Raw genomic sequence first — 17,855 nt, 5'->3', positions numbered from 1 at the left:
AATGCTCTTTGAGGCAGCGTCTCCCATAGATTTGCTCACAGGTCATGGAGGTCCACAGTCCCATGGGAACCACTTCTTTCCACCCCACTTTGGGAAAGGAGACCCCCTCAGCCCCCTGGACTCACTCCTGCCACTCCTTCCTAGAATGGCTGGGACTCAGAGGGGTTCCTAGGCATTGCCACCTTCTGCTCTCCATGGCCATTGGCACTGACCTTTCCCCATTGCCTTCCCACCCTCAGCCCTGTGGACCTCCTCCTCCTTCGCACTCAGAGCAACCCTTCTCTACGGTTGAGGAGACAGCCTCTGACCCAGGGAAGCTCCGGCAATAAAGGACTGCAGGAGAGGGCTGCAGGAATCAGGGTCTTTGCAGTGAAGGTAGGCCTTTATTCCTGGAGCTGAAAGAGGACCTTTGTTTAAATGTTTCAGTCCAGGATTGTGTGGAAGGGTTGCAGTTGAGAGAGTGAGCCATGCTTTGCAGGTATAAAGCCCCAAATGCAGTCTCTGGCAGCATTGTCCTCCCAGAAGGTGGAAGTTGGATTTCCAGACCCCAGACGCACAGTGCGCCAGTGAGTCCTTTGTGTGGGGACTGTGTGTGTACATGTTGTTTACTAGAGCTTTGTGAGATATTTGTTTCACTGGGTTTATAAAATGAATTTCCATAGGTCTTCACATCTCAAAAATTAGCATAGTCCAGGATGCAGTCTTCCCTCATAAACCTATACAGAAGAAGCATAAATTAGATATCTAAAACAAAGGAGTTTTGAACCAGCAAACAAGCCAGGAAGATGGCTTGCCAATAAAATAAGGAAGTTGAAACAACGAAACACGATTACGGAAATAAATAAAGATTCGACATTAACATCTGGCCAAAATAAAATTAAGAAGGTCTTCCAAAAATTCTATGCTAAATTATATAAAGGATCTCAAACGTCTAGAGCCAAAATAGAGGAGTTTTTGGGAAAAGCTAACTTAAAGCCACTTTCAGACCAACAAAGAACTATATTAAATGGACCGATGACAACAGCAGAAATCATGGAAGTAATAAGAAAAAGGGAAAAAAGGGAAAACACCAGGAATGATGGCTTCATCGCCAGTTATCATAAAGTAGTTGAGGATCGACTGTTAACACCACTCAAATTAACGATAAATGCCATCAAAGGAAACCATTATCCTGAAACATGGAAACAAGCTAATATAACTTTGCGGTTAAAGGAAGATATAGATGCAACTGAGGTAAAGAGCTTAGGCTAATTTCCTTATTAAATATGGATTATAAATTATTTTCTATGATAGACTCAAAAAGGTTCTTAAAGACTGGATTCACAAGGACTAATCGGGATTTCTCCCCCACAGACAACTCAGTGATAACATACGAAACGTCTTAAATATAATTGAATATTTAGAAAGGCACAACGGAAAAAAATTTGCACTTTGTCGATTTAGAAAAGGCCTTCGATAACATAGGATGGGATATGTCATTTGCGACACTTGAAATAATCGAAATAGTAGCTTCTTATTTAAGATAGGGGCAATGTATAAAGATCAAAGAGCCAAACTGTTAACTATAAAAAGAAGAAGAAGAATTTAAGATTTCTAAAGGTACACGGCAAGCTTTCCCACTATCACCCCTTTTGTTCATTCTGATCCTTGAAGCGTGAATAATAGGATAAGACTAGAAAATAAGATCAATAGAATAAAAATTAACATACATTGAGTTTAAAATGAGAGTCTTTGCAGACAACATTTTGTATTCCCTGGAGAACCCAGAAAAGAGCATAAGGGAATTGATGGATGTAATACTGGAATTGGAATATGTTTCGGGACTAAAAGTAAACAGAGACAAAACAACAACAAAAAATATGGAGGAAAGGAAGAACAAATCCTGGAAGAAATTAGTGGATTTAAAGTGGGAAAGAAAGTTAAATATCTAGGAATAAATTTCACCAATAAAAACGCAGATCAGTTTCACAATAACTATGAGACAGTAAGGAAGGAAATCAGAAAAGACCTAGAAAAATGGGGGAAATTACACTTATCTCTATTAGGAAAAATATCTCTGATCCAAATGAGTTTCCTTCCTTTTTTTTTTTTAATTATTTTATTTTAATTAAATTTTAATGCAAACAATACAAGTATATACAGTCCGACAAACATACACAAACATGGCATCCACCCCTACCCTTCCCCTCCCAAGTCATTTATTCTACGTATTCCTCACCCCCCTTTCCCTCCCCCGACCCCCTATACCTACTAACGAGAATAGAAAAAAAGAAAGAAAAGAAAAGAAAAAGGAACTCAATTTACCCTCTTATCATCTACTATCGCCTAATTACCTCTACATCTAAACTATCATCTATCATACAACTCTAACTGATTCTCACACATCCTGAGACTTCCATCCTCTTTGCTTGAATTATAATGTTCTTGTATCTCTTATATATGTTCTATTTGATCAATTCTATACTAAGAGTTTTCCTAAGTACATTCTCCATTTTTAAATACTTCACTTTCTCTATCTTATTACAATTACTTCATTGTGTATACTACGCTTCTTCAGCAGATAATCAACATACAAATTATTAACAAATCAGTACAATCTATCATCAAATTTATCAATATCACTATTTTACAGTATTATTCCTTTACATTGTTTCCTCATATATTCAAACACCAATTGCCATTCATCATTAATTTTCTTCTCAACATCCACCATGGCTGTATCCCTTATTACCTGTGTTAATTTGTCCATTTCTATAATTTCCATCAATTTTATTATCCATTCTTCTTTTTTTGGAATAACCTTTGATTTCCATTTCTGTGCCAATAAGATTCTTGTTATCGCCATCATATAAAATAATTGTTTTCCCAATTTTATTTCTATTTCATTATCGAAAAGTCCTAATAAAAAGCTCTCTGGTTTTAGTTCTAATTTGATGTGTAATATTTCCCCTATTAAATCTCTGATTTGTTTCCCAAAATTATTTATTTTCTTGCAACTCCACCAGCAGTGGATAAACGTCCCAGTTGTGTCTCCACATTTCCAGCATTGATTGTTTTTGTTTTTATATATCTTAGCTAATCTCTCAGGGGTTAAATACCACTGACAGAACATTTTAAACCAATTTTCCTTTATGTTTTGCGATGCTGTGTGTTTCAATCCTTTAATCCACATAAATTCCCACTGATCCAATTGTATATTATGTCCCACATAATTTGCCCATTTGATCATAGTCTCTTTAACCACTTCTCCCTCCATTTCCCATTCTAGTAGTTTTTTATATATTTTCCCAATTTCCTTTTCTTGATTATTGATTAATAATGCCTCCAAATCTGTCTTATTTTCTTCATCTCCAATTTCTTTTAGGTCTTTCATCATTCTTTCGTATATCCTTCTGTATGCATACCATCCCATATCAAATCCTTCTTGTTCCAATTCTACTTGTGATTTTATTATTATTTTACCCATATATTTTTTTGTCAATTCACTATATTTGAACCATTTTTCCCTTCTGATCATTTCTTTTCTATATATAGCCTCATGGGGTGATAGCCACATCGGGAGTTTAATAATAATCCGCCTTTTGTATTTATTCCATACCGCTAATAAATTCCTTCTCACGCAATGATTACTGATTATTTTGTTAACTTTTTCTTTATTATACATTAAATAGGCATGAAAGCCATAACTAAGCCCTTCTCCTTCTAGTTCCAAAAGTTTTCTCTCCTCTAAACTCATCCACTCTTTCAGCCAAATAAGGCTACAAGCTTCTGAGTATAATTGCAGGTTCGGTAATCCCATTCCTCCTCTTTCTTTGGCATCCTGCAATAGCTTCAATCTAATTCTTGGTCTTTTATTCTGCCAAATGAATCTTGATATATCTCTTTCCCAATTTACGAATGGTTTCTTTGAATTAATAATAGGAATCATCTGAAACAAAAAGAGAATTTTGGGGAGAACAGACATTTTTATTGTAGCTATTCTACCCATAAACGATAGTTTTAACTTATTCCAGTTCGATAAGTCTTTCTTAATATCCAACCACAGTTTGACATAATTGTTTTCAAATAATTCATTAGTTTTTTTTGATAACCAAATTCCCAAATATTTTACTTCTTTCTTTATTGCAATTCCCGATTTCTCCTCTAACCACTTCTCTTCTTCTTTTCTAACATTTTTTGTTATTAGTGCTGATTTATTTTTGTTAATTTTACATCCCGAAAATGCTCCGAATTCTTCAATTAGATCCAGTAATGGTTCCATACTAGTTTGCGGCTCTTCCAAATTTATCACGACGTCGTCTGCGAAAGCCCGGATTTTATATTCAAATTGTTTAATTTCCACACCTTTAATTGTGTCATTATTTTTTATCCTAATCATCAAGGTTTCCATTATTAACAAGAAGAGAAGTGGTGAGAGAGGGCAGCCCTGTCTTGTACCCCTCTCAATCTCAACTAACTTTGATAGGTCTCCATTGATGTTAATTTTTGCCTTTTGTATTGTATAAATTTGCGAAATCCAATTTCTATAATTTAATCCACAATTAATCTTTTCCAAAATTTCTAGCAATGCCACCCATTTGACTGAGTCGAAGGCTTTCTCCATATCCACAAATACCAGACCCAACTTTTTATCACTATGTCTTTCATAATATTCTATGATCTTTAATATATATCTAATATTGTTTCTCATATATCTTTTTGGTAAAAAACCACATTGATCCGAGTCTATCAATACTTCTAAACAATTCTTAAGTCTGTAGGCCATAATCGTTGCAAAGATTTTATAATCCAAATTAAGAAGTGAAATTGGTCTATAATTTGAAATCTCTAATTTGTCCTTGCCTTCTTTTGGAATTAAAATTATTTCTGATTCTTTCCATGATTCCGGTATTTTCCCTATCAAGATATTATTCATAGTCAATCTTAAAGGTTCGGTTATTTCTTTTTTGAATACTTTATAAAACTCTATAGGGAAGCCGTCTGGGCCAGGTGATTTGCCATTTTTGTTTTTCTCAATTGCCATCTCTACTTCATCTTGTGTAATTTCTGCTTCTAAATTTGCTTTTTGAAGTTCGTTAAATCTGAATAATTTCCCTTCTTTCAGGAATTCTCCTAATGTGATTGGATGGTCTTGTCTTTTTGAGTATAATTTATTATAATATTCCCTAAAATGTTCTATGATCTCCTCTTGCTTGGTAACTATCTTATCATTTATTTTTATCTTTGCTATCGTTCTTTCCTCCTTTCTTTTTCTTAATCTGTACGCTAACCATTTCCCTGGTTTATTTGCATTCTCAAAATACTGTAGCTTAGCCTTTCTTAGTTCGTTTCCTACCTCCTCTGCCAGCTCTAAGGATATCTGATTTTTCAATCATTTACTTTCCATACGTGCTTGTTCATTTTGGGGATTTCTAATTAGTAAACTTTCTTTTCCTTTCAAACTTTTACTTAATTGCTCAATTTTTGTATTTTTCTTTTGCCTACAAATTATATTTTGTTGTATTAAATGACCCCTAAACACTGCTTTCCCAGCGTCCCATACTATATCTGGTGCCGTTTCTTTATTTGAATTCTCTTTGAAATAATTTGTTATTACTCTTTTAGTATTCAATACTATATCTTCGTTTCGTAATAAGTCAAGATTCAATCTCCATTTAAAGAAAGGTTTCTTATTTGTAAAATCCTTTAATTCCAGTACTTGTGGGTTATGATCCGAAAGGATCCTGGGCATAATTTCCATCCCTTTAACAAATTTCGCTAATGTTTGTGTAATTAAGATTAGGTCAATTCTAGCCAGAGAATTGTGTCTTGATGAGTCATGAGTATATTCTCTTGCTGAATCATACAAGTATCTCCAGGTATCTAATAGGTTTATGTTGTCCATTAGCCTAAAAAGTGATTTTGGTAGCTTCCCCTGTTTCTCTTTTATAATTTTACTTGAATTTCTATCCCGTTCTGGGTTTATCACCCCATTGAAATCTCCTAACACAATTATCTCTTCATATTTTTGTTCTAATAATATGTCTTGTAATTCTTCAAAAAATTTTGCTTTTTTTTCTTGGGGTGTGTAAATTCCCATTAATAAATTTTTTTTCCACTAGTGTAAATTTCAATACCCAACAGATAACCTTTATTATCATTATAAATTTCCTTAGATTTTACGTAGTCCTTTGCATAAATTATTACTCCCTTTTTCCTTTTCTGGTTAGTTGATATGTAACATTTCCCTAGTCTTTTGCCTTCAATATATTTTTTTTCTCCCTTTTTTATATGAGACTCTTGTAAGCATATTATTTCACATTTTTGTTTTGCCAAAAAGTGGAATACTTTCCTTCTTTTACCTGCTGAGTTCAAGCCATTTACATTCCAACTTAAAATTTTCATTATTTATTAGCTTACGCCTTTATTTAATCAGTATAATCGAATAAATGAGGAAACAATTTGAAATCACCCCACAATACAAAAGGAAAACAGTACAGCCAAGTAAATATTCACTCTTTCCATGACTTCTCCACTCAATCTTCCTTAACCCAGCATCTTATCAAGGTCTGGATCCTTTCCTTTGTCTGGATTTTTATTTCCCCCCAATGTCTTTACTTGTTCCTTCTTGTTTTGTTCTAAATCCAGCAGCCTTGCCGCCATCCCTCTTCTTCGCACCCCTTGTTCGTCTTCTGAATGGTTTTGGTCTCTTGCCTTTTCAATTTCTTTCCTATTTCTTTTCCAAAAATCAGTTGCTTTGTCCATTGAGTCAATCTTGTATCTTTTTTGTTTCCACGTTAATGTCAGTCCTTCAACCTCATCCCATCTGAATGGTATTCCATAAATCTTTAGCTGATCTGATAAAAAACTATAGTCTCTCCTCGATTTTAAGACAGCAGCTGGAATGTCTTTAAAGATCTGGATCAAACGTCCTCCTATTATCAATTCTTTTTTGAAACTTTGCTGTATAATTAGGTCCCGAGTCTGTTTTCGTACACAGTACACCACAATGTCCCTGGGAAGTTTCTTCTGTCTTGCTGCTTTCGAACTGATGCGATACATCGTCTCTATCTCCCAAGGGAACTGTTCCGCTGGTTCTTCAACAAAGTCAGCTAGTAGTGGGATCAAAAATCGATGAAGGTTCTCCTCCTCCTGCTCTGGTACTCCACGAAGTTTGATACAATTTTGTCTCACTTTCGTTTCTAGTCTTATTATTGTTTGTTTATCAATCTTTCTCTCTTCTTCCATCTTTTTGACCTTTTCTTCCATCTGTGTAGCATTGCTTTCCATTTGCTTCACATTGAGTTCCAGATCTTCTACTTTGTTAGCAATTTTCTCCATGTCCTTATTAATCTTTTCCAAAGAGTCTTTAATTTCTCCCATTTCTCTATGGATCTCATTCCTTATCTCCAGTTTCAAATCATCTCTCAATTTTTTATTATCATCCTACAGTTCATCTTTCAATCGTTGGTTATCTCCTTTTAAATCAGCTCTCAAATTCCTTATTTCATCCAGCATTGTTAAGTCACTAATTTCATTAGGTTTATTAATTAATTCCACAGATGGTCTTTTTTGGGGTGGAAATAAGGGAAGTGCTGTTACTTTTTTATTTGCTGACATTTCTTTTCCAAAGCTTGGCCACACAAAAATGAAATCCACTGGAATACAACCAAACATACACAGCTTCCTAATCTAATACATACTCAAATAGATTCAATTATACTAATCTTTAACAGGGAAGGAGAAAAAACAAAAAAAAAGAAGATATACCCAATTATTGCCTTTTAAATTATTATACAATGTTGTTACAATTTAATTAATTCCTCACTTTCCTTCCCTGGTTCTCCTTAATGACAGCAGATGGCACTCTTACCCTTTTTAAAGCACTTTGTTAGCCTATGCCTTGTTGACTTTCCTTTTTTTTTCCCCTTCTTTCTCTATCTCCAGGAAGTTAGTTTAGTCTTGCACCAGCAAGTTCTTATCTATACTTTACAGGTGTTCTCACGGACATTTACAAAGTGCCAGTTGCTACCCGTAGGCTTCTTACAAACTTACTCTGAATATATGTTTTAATCCCCCTTAATAACCAACTATTAAGCCAAGAAGTTTATACCCCAGACAAAGTCAGTAAGGCAAAGGAAATAATAGAGAGACCATAGAGACAAAGCACAAAATTGTCCTCTTCATCACACCAACCAAAACAATGACAGTAATAATAAACCCCAAACCCCGAGTTTAGCACGTTTCAGTCACAACTTGTTGTCAAGATATATTTCAAACTCCAGCACTGGTGTCTCCACTGTATTCTTTCACTTCACAAGGGGCTTGAAATCACACAGGTATAAGGAAATGGTTTTAGGATGCAGCTTATTTTTGTAGCTAGCTAAGTGGATTTTCTCTTGTAATCCTTAGCGTAATAGAGTCAATAAGTACATTTATGTATCCATGAGATGCCTATCTTCCAGTGTATCAGATCTTCCAAACCCCTGAGGTATTTTGTCCTACTTTTTCGGAGTTCTTTCCTGCAATCTCCGCTCTTCCCCTCCACTCCTTCTCAGAAAGACACTCCTTTCTTATCTCCCTCACACTCCTCAGCGAAGTTGCAATTAAACTGTCACAATGAAGGATGGTGTAGAGATTATTTCAAAGAGGAGAGCGTTTTCTTTCAGTTTCTTTCTTCTTGTTGCTTAAGAGTAATAAAGTGGTAGGTTCGCTTACACCAAAAGGCTGGCTGCTGGTTCCGAGCTCACCCGCGCACCCCTGGGCTCCTTTCCATACCGGTCTCCCAGATCTCATCCAGACTTCTCTCCGTCCTCTCCTCCTTTCAGCCTTGGGGATCGGATGTCAGGAGTTCACAGGGATGCAAAGTGGGCGCCTCTGGTTCCCCTTATCGAGGGGCTACTTCAGCTTTGCTTGGATGCCTCGCACAAAGCCTGGTCCCCAGCAGCTGTCGCTTTGAGTGATGAGCCTCACTCACAAGCGGCCACCGCGATCGGCCATACCACCGGAAGTCCCAAATGAGTTTCATTCCTGAAATACTGCTTCTGCTTCAAGCGATACCCATCATCCAGAATGAAAAACCATTGACTCTATGGCAAAAGGAATAAAAAAAGAGCCAGGATAAAAACAGAACTACTTTGTGATGACAAAAGTAGAGGAGGGCTGGGTTTACCAAAAAGAAAACTTTATGATGCTGCTTGTTGTTTAGTTTGGATTAGAGAATGGTTTATGTTAGAGAATGAACAATTGTTATGTCTGGAGGGTGAACATTTAAGATTTGGGCGGAATGGATCCCGAATTTACGGCAAAGAGAAAGTTCATAAAGAAAGCAGAAATCATTACGTAAGAAAAGCTCTGTTGAAGATCTGGGGGGAAAACAAGTGTAGAATATGTCCGAAACTACCTTCATGGTGTTCATCACATGAGGCACTTTTTGGGAGGAACAGTATCCAGAAAACTCTATGGTTAAGATACAAGGATGTACTGAAAGAATCGCAAGGAAAACTAGAGATCAAACTTAAAGAATCTGGCCTAGATTTTTCAATGGTGTCTTTATCGTCGAATGAGGGAGAGGTTTAAAATAGATGTGAAATGAGAAGGAATACAAAATGAAAAGTGGGAATTGTGGAAGCCATGCTCCATGTTCATTCCATGCCTGATGAGAGTGTTGGAGAAGCATGCAGCTGTGTTTCTCTAGCCAGAAGCAAAAGGAAGGCATTCTCCTCTGAGGGCCACTGGGGAGGTCAGGAGGTTTCAGCAGAGGATGCGCTCATTTCACATCTAGCGACAGGGACATAGCCAGGGTCCTCTCCAATTCCCATCCCCTGACCCCCCTCCACTCTCACAAGGCATGGAGTGTCAGGACCATGGTGAACAGGTCTGAGGAAATGACAGGCATGTGGCCACTAGGTGGAGCTGTTGTGGAAGTCATTGACAGCTCTAGTGGCAGCATTTAAACAGTGCATCATTGGAATGTTGATGCAACTGCCAACTGTCATTCTCAACTGTCACTGAGGAAGAGTCAGACAGTGTGAGCCTCAGAGTGGGTTGTTACTGGTGTGGATGGTGGATGGTGTCGATGTATATAGTGTTGTACACAGTGGAACTTCTTATATGAATAAAAGCCTGATCTGAGAGAAGATTACAGTGTCTCTGCTCATTGAGAAAGCGACAGGTGTTTCTTCAGCTCACAAGCTACTGACTACAGTCAAGGTGGAGAATCTGGCGCCATACGTTAACGTGTTGCCTCACGTGCTGCGCAACACAGCAATGTCAAAAGTGTTTAACATGGAGTATCTGTTGTGTAGGCGAGCTGCAGTGAATCCCTGCTAGGTCCAGAGGGCTTTGTTTGGTGAAGAGGGAGGAAGGGGATACCCACCTCGGCATTGGCCCAAAGGCATATGTCACCTGCGTATCTCACTAGCAGCATGCTGTTCTCTGTGTCTTGACAAATCAAGCCTAACCCTAGTCTCTTTTCTCAGGAACTTCATCTCAGTCTCCTTCTACACAGCCTTGGGCCATATTTTGCTGAAAGAGACACAGGTACAGGGCCACCAGGACAACCTAATGGCCAACACAGAGGCCAAGCGGAGGGAGTTGGGCTCCAAGAGGAAGAGGCTGTCGAAGTACAACAACTCTTTGGTGAGTTGACATCCTGACTATTAGTTTCCTTTGTGTCACTGCTGGGGCTGTTCATGAAAGTGAGCGGAGAACAGATTGTTCCAATTTGGCAGAGAAAGTCCTGGTTAATCCTCTGTCACCCCACTTTTTCAGGGGCTTTCAAAAATGTCCTGGTTTCTCTCTCCTCCTCCCACTTTGCCCCTTCTCCTCAGCTGCCTTGGGTTGCTGCAAAGTGACTTCCAAGGAGTTTGCATCCCATCAACTCAAAAATGGGGACAGGAGAGGATATAAGTTGCAAGGGTCTTCCCTTGCCAGGAGGCTGAAGCAAAAGCAAACTGCTGTGCCCTTCCTAGCTTGTGTGATCTTCCTCCTAAACAACCTTGGCCATCCTCAGCACCTTCTGGTGTTGCTTGTCCACATGTGCCTTGCTTTTCCTGTCTGTGAAATGTTGGGGATATGGGAGACCATCTCTGGATCTAAATTGGGGGTGGCCCAGTGGCCTTCAAGTACAGAATGCTTTCCAGAACTGTTTTTTAAAATGACATTTGCCTCTGAAATGTGGCAAGAAATGGCTAATGCACCATAATTCTTTTGTGGCTAAATGTACTCTATGTGTTGGGATAGTCAGTATCCTAATCCATCCTCAATATCCCAGCCATGGCCTAAATTATATTGTTTATTACATTGTATGTTATATTGAAAGGATTCAAGACAAACTGATCTGAAAGGCAGTAGCTTTTTGCTTGCTAACAGAATTTAAAGTTTATTTCTGAAGTGATGAAATAACATTTGGGAAGCACCATGTGCTTTCCTCCCCTTTTCTTTGTCACTCTCTGGATGAGGGCTATTTTCTATTTCAGGTGACCTTTGCCGATGTGGCAGTATATTTCTCCAAGGATGAATGGAATCTGTTGACGGCGAAACAGAAACTTTTGTACAATTCTGTAATGATGGACAATTATGAAAATGTGGCTTCTGTAGGTAAGGAACCTGAATCCATGGCTCTTTCTATAAAGACTGAGGGCCCTTTCATACTATATTATCATGTTGCTAAGGTTCCACTAGAATTATAGACTCATAGAGTTGGAATAGACCACAAGGGCCATCCAGTTCAACCCCCTTCTGCCATGCAGGAATACACATTCAAATCACGCCCAAGAGATGGCCATCCAGTCTCTCTTTAATGACCTCCAAAGAAGAGGACTCCACCAAACTCTAAGGGAATATATTCCACTGTCAAAGTGCTCTTACTGTCACAAAGTTCCTCCTAAGGTTTAGGTGGAACCTCTTTCAATGTGTCTGGCATTCATTGCGGTGTCTCCTTTTCTCGGTGTCAGCAAAAAGCAAGCCTGCTCCTTGCGCAACAGGACACCCTTTCAAATGTTTAAACATGGAGATCATATCCACTCTTTATCTTCTTTTCTCCAGGCTAAACATAACCAGCTCTCTAAGCTGCTCCTCATAGAGCTTGATGGTTTCCAGACCCTTCACCACTTTGGTTGCACTCCTTTGGACATGCTCCAATTTGTCAATATCCTTTTTGAATTGTGGGGCCCAGAATTGGACACAGGATTATTCCAAATGAGCCTTGACCAAAGCAGAATAGAGTGGCATTATTACTTCTCTTGATCTAGAAACTATTCTTGTATAGAGGCAGCCTAGAATCACATTGGCCTTTGTAGCTGCCTCATCACACTGTTGGCCCATGTTCAACTTGCGGTCTACTAGGAGTCCTAGATCCCTTTCAAGCCTAGATTAATTGTGATAGCAACATCCTGTAGAATATTTGAATCTGTAGTTCAGTGAGGCACTATTGCTCTCCAGGCTCTAAGGATTCTAATAACCCCATCCTAAACTGCCAATTCTAGGATTTTATGGGAAGAAGCCATGGAGATTAATGCTTTTCTCACCCAAATAGTACTCAGCACATCCCTGAGCAAGTTTCCTACCTCTTTTGGCCCCTCTTCCATCCTTTTAAGGCTCTGGAGAGTCTTCTTAGGGGAAAGCCCCCCTTGGGCCTGCAATGGCTCAGAGAGGGCCCAACAGTGGCAAAATGGCCTCCACTTCCCCAAAGGGATGTTTCGGGATGTTGAGGGGAAAAATATTATTTCATCTCCCACCCCCCCACCCCCCGGCAATACAATGTGGGGTTGCCCCTGAGATCTCCTCCAAACCCCATCAGTAGTCCATGCCTGTCTTATAGATGTTTTAAGGCTGTTTTAAGGCTGCTCCCTGGCATTTCACCCTCACCAAAATTGGAGTCCAGGTCCCAGCCCCCTTGCTCTGCCTTTGCCAATGAATTATTTGTATATTGATCATCCTGCCTTTCTCAACAAATGGGCCTAAAAGGGATGTCATACTGAGGAGGGAGCTGACTTGTTTTCAGCTGCTCCAGAGACTAGGACCCAGAGCAGTGGATGCAAGCTACAGGAAAAGAGATTCCACCTCAACATTTGAGAGAACCTCTTGAGAGTAAGGGCTGTTCGACAGTGGAACACACTCCTTCCTCGGAGTGTAGTGGAGGCTCCTTCCTTGGAGGTCTTTAAACAGAGGCTGGATGGTCTGGGATGCTTCGATTGAGAGTTCCTGCATGGCAGGCGGTTGGACTAGATGGCCCTTGCGGTTTCTTCCAGCTCTATGACTCTATGATCCCTTTTATGCATCACACTCTGTGGGTTTGTGTCTGTAACAGAGAGACGGAGGGAAAGTGAAAAATAGAAAGGCAGGGAAGAGAGGCTGAAAATGAGATGCTGAAGCAGTGCAGATGGGCAAGAGGGAAGGTTGGAGAGCGGACGGAGAAAGGGAAGGGGATCTGGCAGATGGGAGCCAGGAGGGGAAGGCTGGAGCAAAGCCAGGATCTCCTAGCTCTGTGCGGAGAGGAAGGGACCTCTGGGAAGGGCCAGGAGAGGGGCCTTGGGGATTGGGAGGCAGCCACCAACCTGACAGATTTTAAGAACCGAACCTGTGAGAACCAGCCTTGTCCTTGTTTTCGAACATATTAAGGGGTTCCATTTAGAAATTATGAGCAATGTCTATGAAGAGAAGAAAGGGCAACACAAAAATGCCTTTTTGTCTAATTTTTCTTTTCCAACCTGAGCTTGCTTAGCTCCATGGGTGATTCCAGAGGCCCTTTGTTACCCGAAATGCTGGAGTCTGGGGAGGACACTCCCAAGTGCTATGCTTTCAGGGGAATTTCATACTTAGCTCAAAGGAGAGATTGGGGCAACAGTGGCCTTGGGACTCATCCCATTCCTGATCTCCCCCCCCCCCACCGGTGTTAGGGGGATCCCATCTATTCTCGAGCCCTATTTAAATGAATGGGGCTCCGCACAGGCGGCATTAACCCTTATGGGGCATGCCGCCCCTTTTCCCAGTGTGGCTTTTAGTGTATGCTGAAATCCGCGTAAGGCGTGCCCGCGTATGACGCAGGTGCACTGTACACGCATGCACACACATATAGGTGTTCACACAAACACACAGGAACTAGGTAACAAAGGTGGGAGTGGTGAATAGATGTTAGGCTTTGCTAATGGTAATACATAACCTAGACGGAACTTGATTCCAATTGCTGAGGGTCCACAATGGGGAGAGAAGTCAGTAACTCCCATGGCAAGTGGAGCTGGCGAGTGTAGTGAGGCGTTTAGCAATGTAAACCAACAGAGTGTCTGTCTGCAACTGGACTGCAATATTTATACTGAAATGGTTGCTAGTGGGCAGAACCCGAGTTTTCTATAAGGTTTAAATCGTTTTAGAAAGTTTCCTGGGTGGGGAAAATATGGTCCAAAATCAAATTGAATGCAATGGGTGCTTGGTGCCAATACCTCAGACATAAGGGATTACCACACCGGTCCTCAGGTACTTGTTGGCTCTGAATTCCAGTCCCGTTCACAAGCCAATATACAGCGCAATGTGAGCATGATGCTCCCAGATGCAGCTCAACAATAACATAGCACAGTATGGAAACAACGTTCCAGATACAGGTATTGGCAATGCACTGGCCACATTTCACACTTAAAAATAAGTCACAGACACAGTTGATTTCATCCGAATCTTTGGAGGTTCTCTATCTTGAGTTGCAATATAATCAAAATATTTGCAAGCTCTCCTCTCTGACTTCCATCATGTTCACCATCTCTTCTGTACACAACTCCAATCCAATCCTATCCACAGCAATCCACATGTGTCCTGTATTGTGTATTGGTTGTGATCCATCTCCTGGTGCCACACAGCATGAAGCGTCCTCTGCAGTTGGCTTGCATCATGCCATGTGCTCAGACTCAGGACTCTCTGGCCGTCTCACAGGATATGATGCCACTTTTGAATCAAAATATTTTACACATGTTTAAAGGAATCTTTTTTCAACAGTCTGTATGACTATCTGCTTCAACTGATTACCTCAAGGTAGTTCCCCCACAATCTCTTCTTTGCCAGCTCCTGTGGATAAGGATATAATCGTTTCATGGATTTGGGGCATCTGCAACAGGGTCCTGCTCAGGTCACCCACCCCAACTTTATTAATTTAATATCAAATAGGGAGGTGTGAACGTAGGGCTAAATCTTGGGCTAACACTTTCCTCTCTTAACTCTGATATTCAGTATTATTTTCCTTCTTTACAGAAGAACTTGTCAGTCATGAGAGAGTCCACACATCAGAGAAGCCATACAACTGCCAGCATTGTGGGAAACATTTTGCATACAAGTCGATCCTTCTCATGCATCGGAGAGTCCACACAGGAGAGAAGCCATACAAATGCCAACACTGTGGGAAATGTTTTCGTTTGAAGTCAGTCCTAGTGGCACATCAGAGAGTCCACACAGGAGAGAAGCCATACAAATGCCATCATTGTGGGAACTGTTTTTCTTTGAAGGGAGACTTAGCGAGACATCAGAGAGTCCACACCGGAGAGAAGCCATACAAATGCCAGCATTGTGGGAAATGTTATTCTCGGAGGTCAAACCTAGTGAGACATCAGAGAGTCCACACAGGAGAGAAGCCATACAAATGCCAGCATTGTGGAACATGTTTTTCTCAGCAGTCCTACCTAGTGACACACAAAAGAATCCACACAAGAGAGAAGCCATACAAATGCCAGCAATGTGGAAAATGTTTTTATTTGAAGGGAGACTTAGTGAGACATCAGAGAACAGAGAACTTGTGAATTTGCACAAAACTGACCCTTTCTTCTCTCCTCAGTCCTCAGCTCCATTCCTAGCCATAAGAACAGCAGAGGCAAACACACATATATCTATTTATATCTATCTATCTATCTATCTATCTATCTATCTATCTATCTATACACATACAGTATACACAGAGAGACTATTTCCAAAGCAGAGCCTTCCTTTCCTGCCTTTCCTGGGCTCCATTGTGGCCTCTTCAATATCTCCTCGAAGGAAGGAAGGAAGGAAGGAAGGAAGGAAGGAAGGAAGGAAGGAAGGAAGGGGAGGCTGCTGAACCCCCGGCGCACTCCTTTCCTTCCTTCAAAGGCCGCTAGTGGAATAAACAGCAGCAGCACTAAGGCCCTGGTGATCCCTGTACATGATCAGAAGGGGCCTTTGTATGTATGTGCGCATGTGCCATCTCAGACCTGAAGCCATTGCTGCTTTCACAGTCTGTTCTGAGGGAGGGAGGGAAGTGGGGAGAGCCCTCGTTCCTTTGGAGGAATGGCTGGAGGGTTTTCCGCGGGGCTCTTGGGAGGTTATAAGAAGGAAGGAAGCCCCTCTTCTATGAGCCCCTCTTCTTTAAAGGCAGGGGCCCTGCCAGGCTTCCTCTCCCTCTTTCCTTCCCTGCCTCCTCCTCGGGGGATTCCCTGGGGACCAGGTACTTGGGGGGGGGGGGGTTATTATCAGAAAAGAGAGCAGAAGGGACCCTTGTATAGAGGCATGGCCATGGAGGGGATCAGGATCCAAAGGTAAAAAGGGCTTTGAGGAGCCCCCTCCCTCCTGGAAAGTGGGGCAGAGGAGAGACCCTCCATTCTGATGCCTCATTTGGAGAATATTTTTTGTGCCAAATAAAGGGCATCACACAGGATAGCATCAGAAACAACATTTTTCAGGTGGGAGGAGTTTTCCCTGGGTCTTGGGGAAGGGGCTCTGTCTGGGCGGGAGAGAAGAGCCCCAATTGAAGACACAGCCAAGAGAAGGCAGACGGAGGGGACCCAAAGCCCCTTCTGGGGAGAGGGACACCCCCCCCTGGCAACCTGGGATCTAGGCTTAGAGGCCCACAAGATCTGCATTTTCCTTCACAACCAGTCTGCGAAGGAGGACCAGCAAAAAGACTCTCAGCCCCAGAAAGATTACCACCACCCCCTCCCCGTTCTGGAAAAATGCTGAAAGGGGATTGGACCCCCTTGAAGGGATGTATGTTAAAAGAAGGGAAGGAAGGAAGGAAGGAAGGAAGGAAGGAAGGAAGGAAGGAAGGAAGGAGTGTTATCAAGCCTGAAATTTTATAAAAATACCCTCACAAATACCTATCCCAAAATGCATCGGCAATCAGCTGCCCCTTCTTCCCTGGCATTGTTTGATCATAGAGGCCTCTAAGCAAGTCCTGCATCTATAGGGTGAAGGTTTGTCTCCTTATGACCCTAACGGAAAGGCGTTATGGGAGATGCTCCTTGGCTGCCATGATCTGAAAGCGGAGCATAATATAACATAGCATAGCATAGCATAGCATAGCATAGCATAGCATAGCAACATAACATAGCATAGCATAGCATAGCATAACATAACATAACATATTATGTTATGCTATGTTATGCTATGTTATGTTGCTATGCTATGCTATGTTATGTTGCTATGTTATGTTATGCTATGTTATGCTATGCTACGTTATGTTGCTACACTATGTTATGCTATGTTATGTTATTCTATGCTATGTTATGCTATGCTATGTTTTATTATGCTATGCTATGTTATGCTATGTTATGTTATGCTATGCTACATTATGCTATGCTATGTTATGGATCTGTCAGTTCATCTCCATGCACAAAGACCAGTCTCTGGTTCTACAGACTAACAGGGCCATGTCCTTGATCGGCCTCCTCCTATTACTATGACTGCTACAGCTATTACTCTTAAAGCTCCTAATATTGATATTGTCATCGATATTGTTGTCACCATCCCTATCCCCCCCATTCGCCCCCCTTATAGGATAACCTTTCTGTACAATCCACCCACAATTTTATTATTTTATTATGCTTGCCTTGGCATGTTTTTATATCTTTTGCTGTTTACTCTCATTTTATGGTTTGCAGCTA

The 17,855-nt window shown here is 40.7% G+C and overlaps 1 protein-coding gene across 1 annotated transcript; it reads left to right on the top strand.

The window, feature by feature from the left end:
• The first annotated feature begins 254 nt into the window (after positions 1–254).
• LOC149287148 (uncharacterized) lies at positions 255–16,932 on the top strand. Its single transcript, XM_089493517.1, has 5 exons — positions 255–375; positions 10,461–10,620; positions 11,460–11,580; positions 15,217–15,644; positions 16,852–16,932. Exons 2-5 carry the CDS (start codon positions 10,546–10,548, stop codon positions 16,930–16,932), a joined length of 705 nt encoding a protein of 234 aa, XP_089349643.1. The 5' UTR covers positions 255–375; positions 10,461–10,545.
• Positions 16,933–17,855: the final 923 nt, after the last annotated feature.

This window comes from Sceloporus occidentalis, unplaced genomic scaffold (genome assembly GCF_023333645.1).
Source record: "Sceloporus occidentalis isolate IW3139 unplaced genomic scaffold, rSceOcc1.0.p SCAF_64, whole genome shotgun sequence".
NCBI lineage: Eukaryota > Metazoa > Chordata > Lepidosauria > Squamata > Phrynosomatidae > Sceloporus > Sceloporus occidentalis.
This window is presented reverse-complemented; position numbering and strand designations above follow the sequence as displayed.